This window comes from Gymnoscopelus braueri (genome assembly GCF_963280865.1).
Source record: "Gymnoscopelus braueri genome assembly, chromosome: 3".
Classification (NCBI taxonomy): Eukaryota; Metazoa; Chordata; class Actinopteri; order Myctophiformes; family Myctophidae; genus Gymnoscopelus; species Gymnoscopelus braueri.
In genome coordinates this window covers 39,964,182-39,978,631 of record NC_137612.1, presented here as the reverse complement: position 1 = coordinate 39,978,631, position 14,450 = coordinate 39,964,182, and the positions used below count along the sequence as shown (strand labels likewise).

At 48.2% G+C, this 14,450-nt stretch overlaps 1 protein-coding gene across 1 annotated transcript in view; it reads left to right on the top strand.

Annotated features, from left to right (window-relative positions):
* Positions 1-14,450, top strand: part of slc2a9l2 (solute carrier family 2 member 9, like 2) — a gene marked incomplete at both ends in the record, with an annotated part of 201,388 nt that overhangs the window by 121,709 nt on the left and 65,229 nt on the right. Inside the window, 2 exons of the mRNA XM_080423537.1 lie at positions 688-789; positions 3,004-3,079. Of these exons, the coding sequence (XP_080279663.1) occupies positions 688-789; positions 3,004-3,079 (178 nt within the window). The remainder of the gene's footprint in view (positions 1-687; positions 790-3,003; positions 3,080-14,450) is intronic.

Sequence of the window (14,450 nt, the reverse complement as noted above, 5' to 3'; positions counted from 1 at the left end):
GTACTTTAACTCTAGAACACTAACCATGGGTGAATTTCACCCCGAACAATTGTAATTATGTGATATTCATAATGTTGCTGCAGGGTGCCTCAATATAAACTTACCAGGCACACACTTGAAATAAACCAGATTACGTTGCTGCATACATTTCGACATTATTAGCAAAAACATGTACATAACATCAGTAGGCTATAAAGAGAGAGAGAGAGATAAGGGGGGGAGAAAGGGGGGGGGGAGCATGTTATTATTTCAGACCGATGCAGTGATGTTTAGAATTTGATTCATCACCCAGCAAACTGGCAAGTCATTTGACAGCGTTACCTGGCACAGTTAATTTATACCCACATTTGGCGGGTTGGTGGGTGTTAATTTGAAGCCTTGGGCACGTTGTAAAATGTGTCTGTAATGTCACACTGAATCACACTCTGTAATGCTTTACGAGTGTTAATTAAACTGACAGGGTACAGAATGGAACCTTATGGTAATGTGGGTCCATTTGTACAGTCTAAAGCCCAGTCTACTCCACAGTGATTCGCAACACAATCCCAAAACACCTGCAACGGGTCAATTCAGACCGCTCCTTGCGTCGTAAATCATTTTTGTGGACTTGGCGTGAGAGTAAAATGAACACTCAGGAATGTACAGTGTACTTACTGCTGTACTGCTGTCATCTGTCCTCTCCCACAGGGCCTGGTGATTGAACGGATCGGTCGGAGACCCCTGCTCATATTTGGTTTCAGCGCCATGGCCGTGTGCTTCGCCCTTCTAACCGTGTTCCTCAATTTCCAGGTGATTTTTAAAAGTCTCATGGGGGGTGCCTGGTGCAAAATCATTTCAGATGTGGGGTCTGCAGCCAAATGAAAATCAATGTGGTGATCCTTGACATGAAAATGTCAATGAGATCCACTGTTACTTTATTATGCCAGACAAATCCCTTCATCATGTCTCTACCTATAAATCGGAATTTCTAGCCACAGTAAAGCTTTTGCTGCTTGATCTCCTCTTACACAGACACTATCCGTACGGCCAACACAACCATCTCCACTTACAGCAGATTTCATAGGGTAGGGGGCAGAAATGCCTTACGCTTTGCTTATGTAATGTTAATACATTCATTGAGCTTGTTTCTACGCTTAATGCTCCTTTAAGCAATGCCCTCTCACTTCCTTGTAATCAGGCTGGCTTGGGACAAGAATAGCAATCTGAGCACGATGACCCGTACATTCATTGCCAGTCTCCTGCTTTCCGTATGGGGGGTTAGAGGCTATCAATCTAAATGCTAAATGCATCATTCATTACTGTGCGCAGAGCACAGTGCCTCATCTGTTACTTTCCAGGCTTTATGATATTATGTCTTTGTATGCAGATGAATTCTGCAGTGAAATATACCAAAGTACAGTACATCCTTTTTATAAGTGCATGCCCCCAATACATTTTGACATGCAGTAACCGCCTCCAGGAACTGACTTAAAGGAGCACTTCACCCCTGGAAGAAGTTTTCGGTCTTTTAATGAAGTTTAGGAGTGAAGAAACAAGATCCTGGGTTTTTTTTGTGAATAATCTGTGTTTTTAGATATCTAGTAATGTTCGCAATATTCGTGACGTTATTTGCATCATGAGAGATTGGTCTCATTCCTTTCCGCACTACATGTCTCGGCGTGTCTCAGTCAGACCATCTCAAAAGACAGCCCCAATGGGGTGTCCGTAACACTTTGTTCAACCTTCTTTCGCCACTCGGCCACTCCCATTAGCTGCGGCCAGCGGCCCTTGCAGAGTGAGGCATTACTTTACCTGAGTTATCTTCTGATAGTTGTACTTGAATGTTGACATGAAATAATAATCCTGTGTAGTGTTTCATAAGCGCAAGCTTGAAAAAAAAAATACAGCGTGGAGTAGCAGCGCTGGTAAACAAACACCGTCACGAAAGGCTAGGATCATAATACCAAGGATGTGACAGTGATGTCAATACTATGCGACACGGAAGTGAAACTGCATGAAGATACTGAGGATGTCCCAGTGATATGACATCACTAACGAATCCTTGGACATATATGTAACTAGCTGAACGTTTGCGAGGACAGCCAGTGTTGCCAGATATTGTGAGAGAAATAAGCAGCCAGGTCTATGAAAACAAGCCCAAAAGAAAAATAACTATGCCAAGAGCACTTTACCTAGACATGGGATATTATATATTTGAAAATTGCTGATCTACAAGCTCACAACGCTTCGCAACCCATTGTGAGCTTGTAGATCTGCTATTTACAAAAAAATGTTGAGGGGGAAAAAGTCCAAAATGTGGATTTTTTTTTTTTTTTGCAAAATATTTTTATTTGCTTTTCAAAATGTGGAATATTTTTGACACATATTTGTTAGGGGCTCCCTGCCACAAATTATAATTTCAGATGGGGGTCTGTGGAAAAATACATGAACATGTTTGAGAACCACTGGTTTAAACAGCAATCAAAACATTTGGAAACAAGCCCAAATATCAACTACATTTTAGAAAGAAGCCGCTTATAATAAGCAGACATGGCGACACTGGCATGCTGTTTGGATGTTATTGTTGGAGATCACACCCACATGGAACCTCCCCTGCCACAAGGCACCAAAGCATTCTGGGAGTTGAAGTTATAGGCAGTGATACGCTGTGGTCCCCCTGTGGTCCCCCCTGTGGTCACCCCTGGAACTTCTTCCAGGGGTGAAGTGCTCCTTTAAGGAACTGAAACAATATATCTAAATGAATTTACACGTAGTTATTGATTTATTAGATTCCATTTCCTCATGCACAGTACAAACCCTGAGGATGTAAAAATGGACACGTACAATAAGGGTTAAAATCACCTCTCAGGATATTTCTGTAACATACAGTAGCTGAAGTTGTTTTTTCTGAGTCATTAACCACTATCATTTCTGTCTGTCTGCTTGCCTCTCTCTCTCTCTCTCTCTCTCTCTCTCTCTCTCTCTCTCTCTCTCTCTCTCTCTCTCTTTCTCTCTCTCTCTCAGGACAAAGTATCATGGATGCCCTACCTCAGTTACATTTGCATACTAGCTGTAATCGCCTCCTTCTGCTCTGGGCCAGGTAAAGCTACAATACAATGAATTATAACCTCGCTTTCTCTCTGTGTATCTCTCTGTTTCTCCCTATCTGTGTTTCCACTGGAATACCAATACCAGTGCTTCTCATGGTGGGGTCCAGGAACTTGAGGGGGTTCCAAATGGACCCTTACATGGATCTACAGGCTGAAAGACAGTCTAATTTAACCTTCCCTCTCTCTCTCCCCCACTCCCTTACACACAATGTAGTTTGCTACTTTAACTTGCATCATCGCTGAGCACTCCATCTCCATGCAAATATGTTTTTCACCTTTCTTTATATTTACGCCATATAACTACAGTATATAGGTTCTTAGGAAGCATTTAGTTCATTGAACAGTTTTGACTGTAGGCAGCTTCGCTGTCAATACACATGCTCCCTCTCTTGACCCAGTAAACACAGACACACTCGCTCACTCACTATATCCACAATGCTGTCTTGATCCAACGCACACGCACACGCACACATGCACACGCGCACGCATTTTAAATAGAGTACTAGCTACGTGACCTTGTGGTGAGAGTGTTTCCGCCCTGAGTTTTGGAGGTCGGGGTTCGATTCCCCGGTCAGGTCATACCAAAGACTATAAAAATGGGACCCAATGCCTCCTTGCTTGGCACTCAGCAAAGGGTTGCATTGGGGGTAAGGCGCCCCCGCGGCATACTAGAGTCATACGTCCAGGGGATGTACTTGTACATTCTGTCCAGGGGATGTACTTGTACTGTACATCAAGCTGTCTCACGCCACAGAAACAGGAGATAGGCTCCTGCCCTGTGGGCCACATGGCTCGGCAAGGCACTTGTCTTATTACTATTTCAACAAGTGGGAACGGGGTTTCTGTCTCTGTATCTCTCTGTGTATCTCTCTGTCTGTCTGTCTGTCTGTCTGTCTGTCTGTCTGTCTGTCTGTCTGTCTGTCTGTCTGTCTGTCTGTCTGTCTGTCTGTCTGTCTGTCTGTCTGTCTGTCTGTCTGTCTGTCTGTCTGTCTGTCTGTCTGTCTGTCTGTCTGTCTGTCTGTCTGTCTGTCTGTCTGTCTGTCTGTCTGTCTGTCTGTCTGTCTGTCTGTCTGTCTGTCTGTCTGTCTGTCTGTCTGTCTGTCTGTCTGTCTGTCTGTCTGTCTGTCTGTCTGTCTGTCTGTCTGTCTGTCTGTCTGTCTGTCTGTCTGTCTGTCTGTCTGTCTGTCTGTCTGTCTGTCTGTCTGTCTGTCTGTCTGTCTGTCTGTCTGTCTGTCTGTCTGTCTGTCTGTCTGTCTGTCTGTCTGTCTGTCTGTCTGTCTGTCTGTCTGTCTGTCTGTCTGTCTGTCTGTCTGTCTGTCTGTCTGTCTGTCTGTCTGTCTGTCTGTCTGTCTGTCTGTCTGTCTGTCTGTCTGTCTGTCTGTCTGTCTGTCTGTCTGTCTGTCTGTCTGTCTGTCTGTCTGTCTGTCTGTCTGTCTGTCTGTCTGTCTGTCTGTCTGTCTGTCTGTCTGTCTGTCTGTCTGTCTGTCTGTCTGTCTGTCTGTCTGTCTGTCTGTCTGTCTGTCTGTCTGTCTGTCTGTCTGTCTGTCTGTCTGTCTGTCTGTCTGTCTGTCTGTCTGTCTGTCTGTCTGTCTGTCTGTCTGTCTGTCTGTCTGTCTGTCCGTCCGTCCGTCCGTCCGTCCGTCCGTCCGTCCGTCCGTCCGTCCGTCCGTCCGTCCGTCCGTCCGTCCGTCCGTCCGTCTGTCTGTCTGTCTGTCTCTCCCTGTCTCTCTCTATCTCTCTCTCTCTTAACCACTACTCTCTTTTAACATAAAAATACAATACTTTACTTGGGCTTGAAACTGATTTCCCAAGGGCTCAAATAAATACACTGCTATTCTTATCAGATTATTGATTGTCATGATTGGTTGTGGTTGTCTGTATGCAACAGTTGTTAAATATCCAAGATGATTGATTGATTGATTTTAATTGGGGGGGGGGGGTATGTGGTGTGGGGGGTGAGAGGGAGTGGTGATGGGGAGGTATATCGTATATGGGAAGTATGGCAATATGGGGGTGGAGGTGGGGAGTATATGGGGTGGGGGTTATGTGTGTGGGGTTTTGTTTTGGAACATTTTAGCTTGAGATGTGCAAAATTATTGGCACCAAAATATACTTAGTGTTTCCCCCCCAAAAAAATAAGCAGATCTAGAAGCTCATAACGTGTCACATCGTAGATTGTCTTTTTTCGAATAGCCAAAGTATAGGACTTAAGTGGTTAATATATGTTTTGTATTAATAATAAAATCTGCAAAGTAACAAGTAACTAAAGCTGTCAAATTCTGTAATTGTAGTGGACTAGAAGTAACAGAAATGTAAAAGTACCTCAAAATTGTACTGTGCATTGTAAGCATTGTATTGTATAGTGCTTGAGTAAATGTACTTAGTTACTTTGCGTCACTTTGACAGGCCAATTATGAAACAGCCCGCACTAATTGCTACCTTGCTACAGGTCTTCTTCAGGCATTGGAACGTGGTGATGTAAAAAAACATATCTGTAATGTAAACCTTGACCCTTGTGTTACGAACACAAGGGTCATTCCTCCTGTGTCCTTCTCTCTCCCTTCTAGCAAACCTTGACCTTTGTGTTACGAACACAAGGGTCATTCTTCCTGTGTCCTTCTCTCTCCCTTCTAGCAAACACCATCAATGTCTTAACAGACAGGGAGCGGTGAACGCGAGCGCTACCGCTCGGATCAGCAGGGATTGCGCTGCGATCATTGTTGTTTTGTCCTCCTGTGCGTAGCGGGGAAAAGAAAAGCTCACCACAATCCAGCCCGCGTGCATGTGCACAAACGAGCGCGAGCATTTCACGGGACCGCAGCCCGCTCGCCTCACCGCCCCTCAACTTCTCCGCGCGTCCCAAATAATCGCCCGCCTCTCATTGAAAATAAATTTCACGTCTGAAATTACCTTTAGTGTGTATTGGAAAAGCTGAAAAGACTGTGAGATCCACTTGTGCTCTGAAGTGGGATAGCTTTAAAAGTATAAGAGTGATCAAAAAGTTAAACACAGTTAAACACAGGAAGTCATAATATACCTCAACCTTTTAAAGTTTAAATGGAGTCTGTAAGTTGAAGCATGCTGAAGTAGCATGACTGCAAACAAGTGAAAGAATAAAGGGGTTTCACTTGAAATAACATTATGTTTCTAGGCGAAAGTATGTAGGACTAGTAGTGTGGCAAAGTTTTGGGAAGGTACAATATTTTGGAGGACATGAGTGTGAAACAACTATTGCTTCTGAACAACTGGGTTTTGTCAGCCAATCGAGAGAGACTTGCAGGCACCTCACGGACACAACTATTTCAACATATTCATTTCTGGCAAAAGAAAGAAATCACAATTGATATGATGACAGACATGCTTTTGTTTCTAATGGCGGATAGCTCCTGTGGGGAGTTTTCAGTTTTGTACTCATTTGATCTTGGTCATATAGCCTACACATTTTTTTGTGTCATATTTTGTCAGAAACAAAAACAGGGTCACCAGATTCAGAATTCAGTTTGAAGTCTTTCTGCCCTCCATGCAAAATGCCAAATAATTTCCTTCAGACTTTGCAAAAAGCTTTGTTGGGATCTTGTGAGGCAAGCAATAAACTAGGGTGGTTTGTTCTCCTCCAAGCTATTCCTGGTACCTGCAGACAGTAATGGTTTGTTTTCCTCCTAGCTCCTCTTGGTACCTGCAGACAGTAATGGTTTGTTTTCCTTCCTAGCTTCTCTTGGTACATGCAGACAGTAATGGTTTCATTGTTTTTTATATATGTGTTCATCATGTCCCGAGACACCAGGATTCAATCTAACAATGTCATAGCCGTGCATCGCCGTCACATATATATATGTGTGTGTGTGTGTGTGTGTGTGTTTTTATACATTCACGGCACCAATGCATGTACAGGGGGGGGGGCATAATTCATGGCTACAGGCTACAGACTTTATCAGGCTATAACTAATCAAAACTCTTGTTTTCAGGACAGGACAATTGCTTATAGTTATAATGTGAGACTGTCCCGAATTGTTCGGGATGTCTGGACCACCCTAGGTGTAATCAGCCAACCAGTGAGTCTGTGATTAGAAGCAACACAGCAGGTGCTACAGTACCATGTAACCACATGCTAATTAGACTATATTTAGTGTGTGCCACTACAATTGCACAAGGGGACAGTGTGTGAGTGCATGATGAGGCTTGGTGGGAGGCTGACTTTGAGCTTTCAAGGTTAGGCCATCGCTGTCGCCACACATTTGCATTCCGTTTGAATAACGAGCTCCCCGGGGAGGGTTAATCCTAGCACCCTGGCAAGGATCCACTTTGAGATGTCTCACGAAGCTTGCAGCAATGAACTGGTAGACAAATGAGGCGGGGATTCTGAGAATCCTCACCTACTTTTCACTCCACAATGGGCACCGATGCTCATTTGTAGCCTATAGGTTTTTTGTTTTGTTTTGTCCTCAACCCGACAGAAATGGTGCCATCTTATAATGAGCATTAGTGAAAACCAGCTACAGCATATGAAAATAAGGTTGAAAATGGCTGAATTGAGTGCTCCTTTAAAGGCGAAATGAAAAATAAGTTTTTCACGCTTTTAGAGCATACCTGTGGTCATAATGAGGACAAACCTACCATTAGATGCCACTTTCACTAGTTGAGTAATATTTGAACAGGCATGTCTATATACCAGGCGGTGAGGAAGCTCCACTGGATATGATGCCAATAAGGAAGTGCTTTTCAGGACGTTAACGTCATTAATGGCGGCCTGGGATGTGTTGCTATTTCCCCCCTGCTGGCTGCAGAACAATTACCACATAACATTAGGGATTGACACTTTTTTATTACCTTAGTAATCATTGTGTAAATACTTTATGCTTTCAGTCGCTAGTTTAACGTCTTCTTTCAATTACCATGATATGTGTTTTTGTAAGTTATGGTCCCATTCATTTAAAAATGTATGATAAAGTAGGATAAAGTAGGGCCTCTACTGGCTCTACTGACCGAAGACCTGCCCTTGCTGCCCTTCCAGCCAATAGCATTCGTTTCCAGTTGCTTTTCGGGACCGGACATCTATTATAAACTCCTCCTTCTCACCTACAAATGTCTCAACGCCCTGGCTCCACAGTACCTCTCAGGCCTCCTCCATAAACGTACTCTGTCACCGTACCTCCTCTCTATTCCTCAAACAAGTAGGCAGACCATGGGGGACAGAGCCTTCGTGGTCTATACTTTAAGTACTGGGGTCCACTGACGATAAATGGTAAGTTAACTTGAGCTGCCAGAGGCTCAGTGCGTTACCCAGTGGTTCTTGTAGGGCTCATTGTTGAGGGAGCAGAGAGTACACTTCCCATTCACAAAAATCCAATTTGTGCATTTGAGTTCATCTGCAATCTGCCGTGAAGTGGTTCCACCATGGAAACACTGGCCTGGGTACTTTGAAATTGGACAAAAACACAAATTGACTCTCTCAGTGCAGACAGTGTTTAAAAGTAGGCTACACTATAAAATACTGTATTAAATTATCCATTTGTACCTCAAAGATTGTACAAAAGGTGAAATTAACACAATCGATGTTATGGTCCAGAGTACCAAGAGCATTTGGCCCTATTTACTTACTATTAACTCTCTCAGTGCCAGACCCTGAGTTATCCCGAGTTTTAGGGTTATACCCTCAGTGCCAGAACGAGAAATCCAGAGTTTAAAAAAATAAAAATAAAAAAAAAGTTTTTTTTTTTTTTTTTTGAAAAAAGTGTTCAGAACCCAAGATATCATTATCTGAAGATTTGCAGCTCCATCCACTCTTTGTTTAACCTATAACTGAAAAAGGCTGTATCTCGCTTCCTAAGCACTTTTTTTTTACTTTGAAAAAAAAAAAGAAAAAAGTTGGCATGGTTCGCAATAATTTATTTTTTTCATTGGCACTGAGAGAGTTAAGCAAATGGCAAATGAGTGTGGCCTTCTCGTATGCATGTTGAGGGTGAATTTGCTATGTTCACTCTGGGCAGAACTGTTATTGATGCAGTGTTGAGCGTGGTGTTGACCATTGTGTCCAGCCTAGTCTCTGAGCTCATCACAGGCTCTGTGCCGCTGATGAAAGAGGCACCGTTTCCACAGCTGTTGGTATATACGTACGTGGTGAGAGTAATGGCTGCAAGATGTTTGCCCCGCTTGTCCCTAACCCTAATGAAACATGCTGTGCTCCATGAGGAATGAAAGGCCCTGTATTGATCAGAGAGGGGGAAGGGCACATAACTGTAAGTGACTAGGATAAGAAAGCCTCCCTAATGAGCTCTGTCTCTCTTTGTCACCAGCTAAAGGGCCGTTCAAGGTCCTCTAGATGGGTCTTTAACGTGTGTCAGGGGGTGAGGGATTTTGTGCGTTCTTTATGGACACATGCAAGGTCGCTCACGTTAAATCCGTTGGAATTATGACGTTGAGGCGTCGTACACCTATTAATCCACTAGATGGCAGTTGCTAGCTATTAAGTGTTGGGAAAAGTGTTGCCATGTCCGCTTATTATAAGCGACTTTGGGCTTATTTTTCTGTAAAGTTGCTTGTAAACAAACATTGGTGGTTGCGGTTTTATTTGGGCTTGTTTCTAAAGTGTAGTTGCTTATTTGGGCCAATTATTATTTAAACCAGTGATTCTCAAATATGTATTGTAGATCTGCTATTTTTATTTGGCCTAGTCGGTTTCTAGTCGAATACTCCATGATATATTCACTTATGGGATATCAGCGCCCTCCGGCGATGCACAGAGCTACATACCATAAACTCCTGAGCCATCCATTGGCTGTGACGGGTATGTCACGTGTCCGGAACATCGGTAGGGGTACAAAACCCCCACGAGACTAAGTAAACGCCCTCTTTCAGCACTCTGCTGCTAATGCGACACGCTAAAGAACCTACTAAAACCATAACTATCGATTTACTTTCCCAGTTTAAGAAAAAACAGCTTTAGCCCACAGCGGTGGTACCCGTACCTACCCAAGGTTTTTTTTTCCTAAAAAAGTAATTAAAATAGCAACTCCCGTAGCTATTTCTTCTCTTCATTTTCTACAAACAAGTTTTCCTCCTCGTGTGCTAAACGCCGGTTAGCTTCCTAGCTTCACAGCTACAGTTAGCTTACCGTCTTCGTCTGTTTTGTTGGTCTAGCCTAGCCTAGCCTAGCATCTACCCGACGCTTGCCGCATGATGGAGGAACCATGTTCTTGCGGGTTGATGGACTGCCACCAGCCGATCGCCGGAGACGACCCACATGGCTTCTGCATATCGTGCCTCGGGCTCCAGCACGCCTTTTCGGCGGTGCATTTCCTCAACGCACCAGGGCACTGTGAGGACTGCGTCTTTTTCTCCTCTCTACATCTCCACGCCCGTCTGACCAGAGCCAGGCGCCTGGTTGGCCGAGCGGTTCCGGAGTGGAGTCCAGCGGCGAACGAGGCGGCTCCAGAACCCTGCATCACCGGTCCAGGTAACGTGTGTGGCGGCACCCACCACACACGTCCCCAAGCCTCGGGCCCTCCGGCAGTCGGGGTGCCCCCGGGTAATGTTCACCACGATCTGGGACACCTCCAGGCTGCCACATCAGCCGTGAATCACATCAACCCAGCAACCGCACGGGCTGCGTCTGATGGATCCAGTCAGATGCAGCCTGCTAGCGGCCCTTCCCCTCCCTCCTACCCTCCCCCACCGCAGGCCTACAGAGACGGCGCCTCGTCTCCAGTGGACAGCGACTACTCTGTCGACATGGACAGCATGGACGAGGGGGAAGACGAGAGCGGACTCCCTTCTTACCAGGAGGAACGAGAGGAGGCTCGCTCTTCTGACCCGGCGCCTAACATCCTCCCCGAGGCCTCCGGAGGTCACCTCGAGCTAGCCTGGCCCGCTAGGCAGGAGCTAGAGTCCGACCCAGCTAAACGTGATGACTCGTGTCGGCGATTGTGGACAGGGCGCTGGTCAGGTGTGGCCTCGTGTGGCCGACGGAGGAGCGGGACGCTTCCTCCGCTCCCGTCGCCGAATACCAGGGGTTGGCTCCCCAAGATGCCCGCCCGTCTAGATCCAGAAAGCTACCAGCCGCCAAGGGCTTCCGAGGTATGCTACATTCCACCTTGGCTAGCCACACCGAGCCGAGAAAACTCAGCTTCTCCCTCGATGTAGCAGGCGCCACAGACCTCGGCCTCATCGCCTGCCCCACCATGGACACCGTGCTGGCCCAGGGGATCATGGACCAACACCACGACACGGTGACCCTGTCCCCTGAACCTCTCTTCACCAGCCCCAAAGAGAAGGCCCTTTCGGTGGCCGTTAAGAAAGCTTATAAATCGGCGGCGCTGGCTGCGCGCGCCACGAACATGGTGGCTATCCTCCACGGCTCGACAGCCAAGCGCCTGGAGGAACTAAAAGCGAGGGCGGAGTGGAAGGACGACGCAGAGGAGCTAGAGGCCCTGCAGCAGCTCACAATCCGGGTCTCAGCCCACGCCACCGCCTGGATCGGCAGGTCCATGGCGGACTGTGCAGCCATTGAACGAGCGAGGTGGCTCGACCTCGCTCGGTTTAAATCGCCGACGCGAGAAAGAAAGTCATGGCGCTCCCCCTGGACCCAGGGAACCTGTTCCTGGGGGCTTCAGAGTTTCTCCGCACCTCCACAGAATCTAGGAAGGCCCAGAGAGAAGCGGCCTCGGGCATGTTAGAGTCCCCCCCTCCCCCCGCAGCCAGGGCCCGTACGGAGAGACATGCAGGGAGAGGAGGACGCTCCTCCTCCCGCCGTGGATCAAGCGGCGCCTCCCGCTCTTCCTCCTCAGCCCAGGCGACACCGGCGGAGAGGCCTCAAAGCGCGGGGAACAGGCAGGGGAGAGCCTCTCCTCGCCAGAACCCCACCCTCAACACCAGAGCCCCACGCCGTGACTCAGGGCGAGCCCGCCGTGGCGTGCGGGGCAAGTGACATTTGCCCTCCGGCGCAAGTGCCGGTTCCACCCCACCCCCATCCCCACGAGCGGAGCGGGTGGGAGTTAGCCCCCCAGTTGTTCTCACGGGGGAAGAGGTCAGTGGCTTTTCGAGCCTCGGAGGACAGTGTCATGGACGGCTCCCCGAACAAAAAGAGACTTTGTACATTCCATTGCAAAACTGTAAATGTGCCAATTTTTGCACAAAAAACGATCCCCACTGCTTCCAGCGAGCGCTACAAGTTTGGCACCGCTGTTTCCAGTAGCGGCGTCGCTGGTTCCCATGGCAACGGACACACGCTCCGACCCGATGACGTCATCCCCCAACCCGCTCGCTCGGTGTATAGAGCAATGGAAGAAGTGTCAAACGAACTCTTGGGTATTACGCACGATACAGAAGGGTTACAGGTTACAATTCTCCAGCAAGCCCCCCATGTCAGACAAAGTTGTGTTCTCTCATGCGACGGGCCAAGCAGCCAGCACTTTAAGAGAGGAAGTTACCTCTCTTGTGAGCAAAGGCGCTATCAGAGAGTTACTCCCGAATCAGAACCGACTGGGTTTTTATTCGAAATATTATCTGGTGAAAAAGAAGGGGGGGGGGGGTGTTCGACCCATTTTGAATCTGAAAGGTCTCAACAAATTCCTGACGGTTTTCAACTTTTGAATGTTGACAACAGCGGGGCTGTTGCAGACGGTGCGTCAGGGCGACTGGTGGACGAGCATCGATTTGAAAGATGCTTATTTCCACGTCCCAATTTACCCCCCGCACCGGAAGTTCCTGCGCTTCGGTTTCCAGGGGAAGGTGGAAGGGGAGGACCATGTATTCGTATACATGGTCCTCCCCTTCGGCATGTCCTTAAGCCCCAGGGTGTTTGTGAAATGCACCGACGCAGCCATAGCCCCGCTGAGGCGGAGGGGAATCAGGCTGTTGACTTATATCGACGACTGGCTTCTGGCTGCAGGCTCGAGGGAGGAGGTGATGCGGCACACAGATGTGGTGGTCTCTCACCTGACCTCGCTAGGTTTCATTATCAACACCCAAAAGAGCGTTTTGGTACCATCCCAGCAGCCCACCTTCATAGGGATCGCGCTGGACTCAACCACGCTCATGGCACGTCTATCTCAGGAAAGGATAGACAGCTTTCTGGCATGTGTGAGGTCCTTCCTCGTGGGGCGCCGTGTCAGCTACAGGCTGTGCATGCAGGCGGCAGGTCTCATGGCTTCGGCTATACATCTGATCCGGCTGGGCAGGCTCCACATGAGACCGTTTCAGAGGTGGATGCGGAGTCTCAGAATTCCGCCCACCATGGGCTCTCGGAAGGTTCTGGTGTCTCCACGGTGCGTGGTTTCACTCAGACCGTGGTCACAAGCAGCTTTTCTGTCCGAAGGGGTCAGTATAGGTGCTGTGTTATCAAGGAAGGTCATCACTACGGACGCCAGCCTAACGGGGTGGGGTGCAGTCCACGAAGGCCACTCAACCAGGGGGGTGTGGGACCTCAGTCTACAGACGTCCCACATCAATTACCTGGAGTTACTGGCGGTGTTTCTCGCTCTCAAGCACTTCGAGACTCGCATCCGCGGTTGCCATGTCATGATCAGGACAGACAACACCACGACCATGAGCTATGTCAACAAGCAGGGAGGCTTGGCCTCCCAGGTGTTGGACGGCCTGGCGTGCAAGATAACGCTCTGGTGTGACCCGCGCCTCGCTTCGATACGAGCGTCTCATGTGCCGGGCCTCCTGAACAGCGGGGCGGACCTGCTGTCCAGGGGCTGGCTGTGGTACGAGAACTGGTCCCTCAGTCCGTGGGTGGCAGGCTTGATCTGGGCCAGGTTTGGCCGGGCCCAGATCGACTTGTTTGCCTCCAAAGAGAACGCGAAGTGTTCTCGTTTTTTCTCGGTGACGAGGGGGACTCTTCTCTGGGTCTGGACGCCCTAGCACACAGTTGGCCGGACGTACTGCTTTATGCGTTCCCGCCATTGAACCTGATCCTTCCAACGATGGAGAGGGTCAGGCTCCAGGGACTGTCAGTACTGCTAGTGGCCCCAGCATGGGGCATTTGGAGGTCAGAGATAACTCCTCTCCTCTACGCCGAACCTTGGCCCCTCCCCCTACACAGGGACCTGCTGCGGCAGGGAGGGGGAGAAATATTTCACGAGCGTCCTCAGGACCTAGACCTGTGGGTTTGGCCCGTGAAAGGGAGACTTTGAATTCATGCGGCTTGCCTCCTGATGTGGTGGCTACCATCCAGGGTGCAAGGGCCGTCTCTACGAGGGCTGCATACGACATCAGATGGGACATGTTTGTGTCATGGTGTCTGGAGCAGTCGCTGCCGGTGGTGGCTTTCCAGGCCCCGGTGTGCAGCATCCTCGTTTTTCTGCAAAGCAGGTTGAACCAGGGTCTGGCTTTCTCAACGGTCAAGGTTTATCAGGCGGC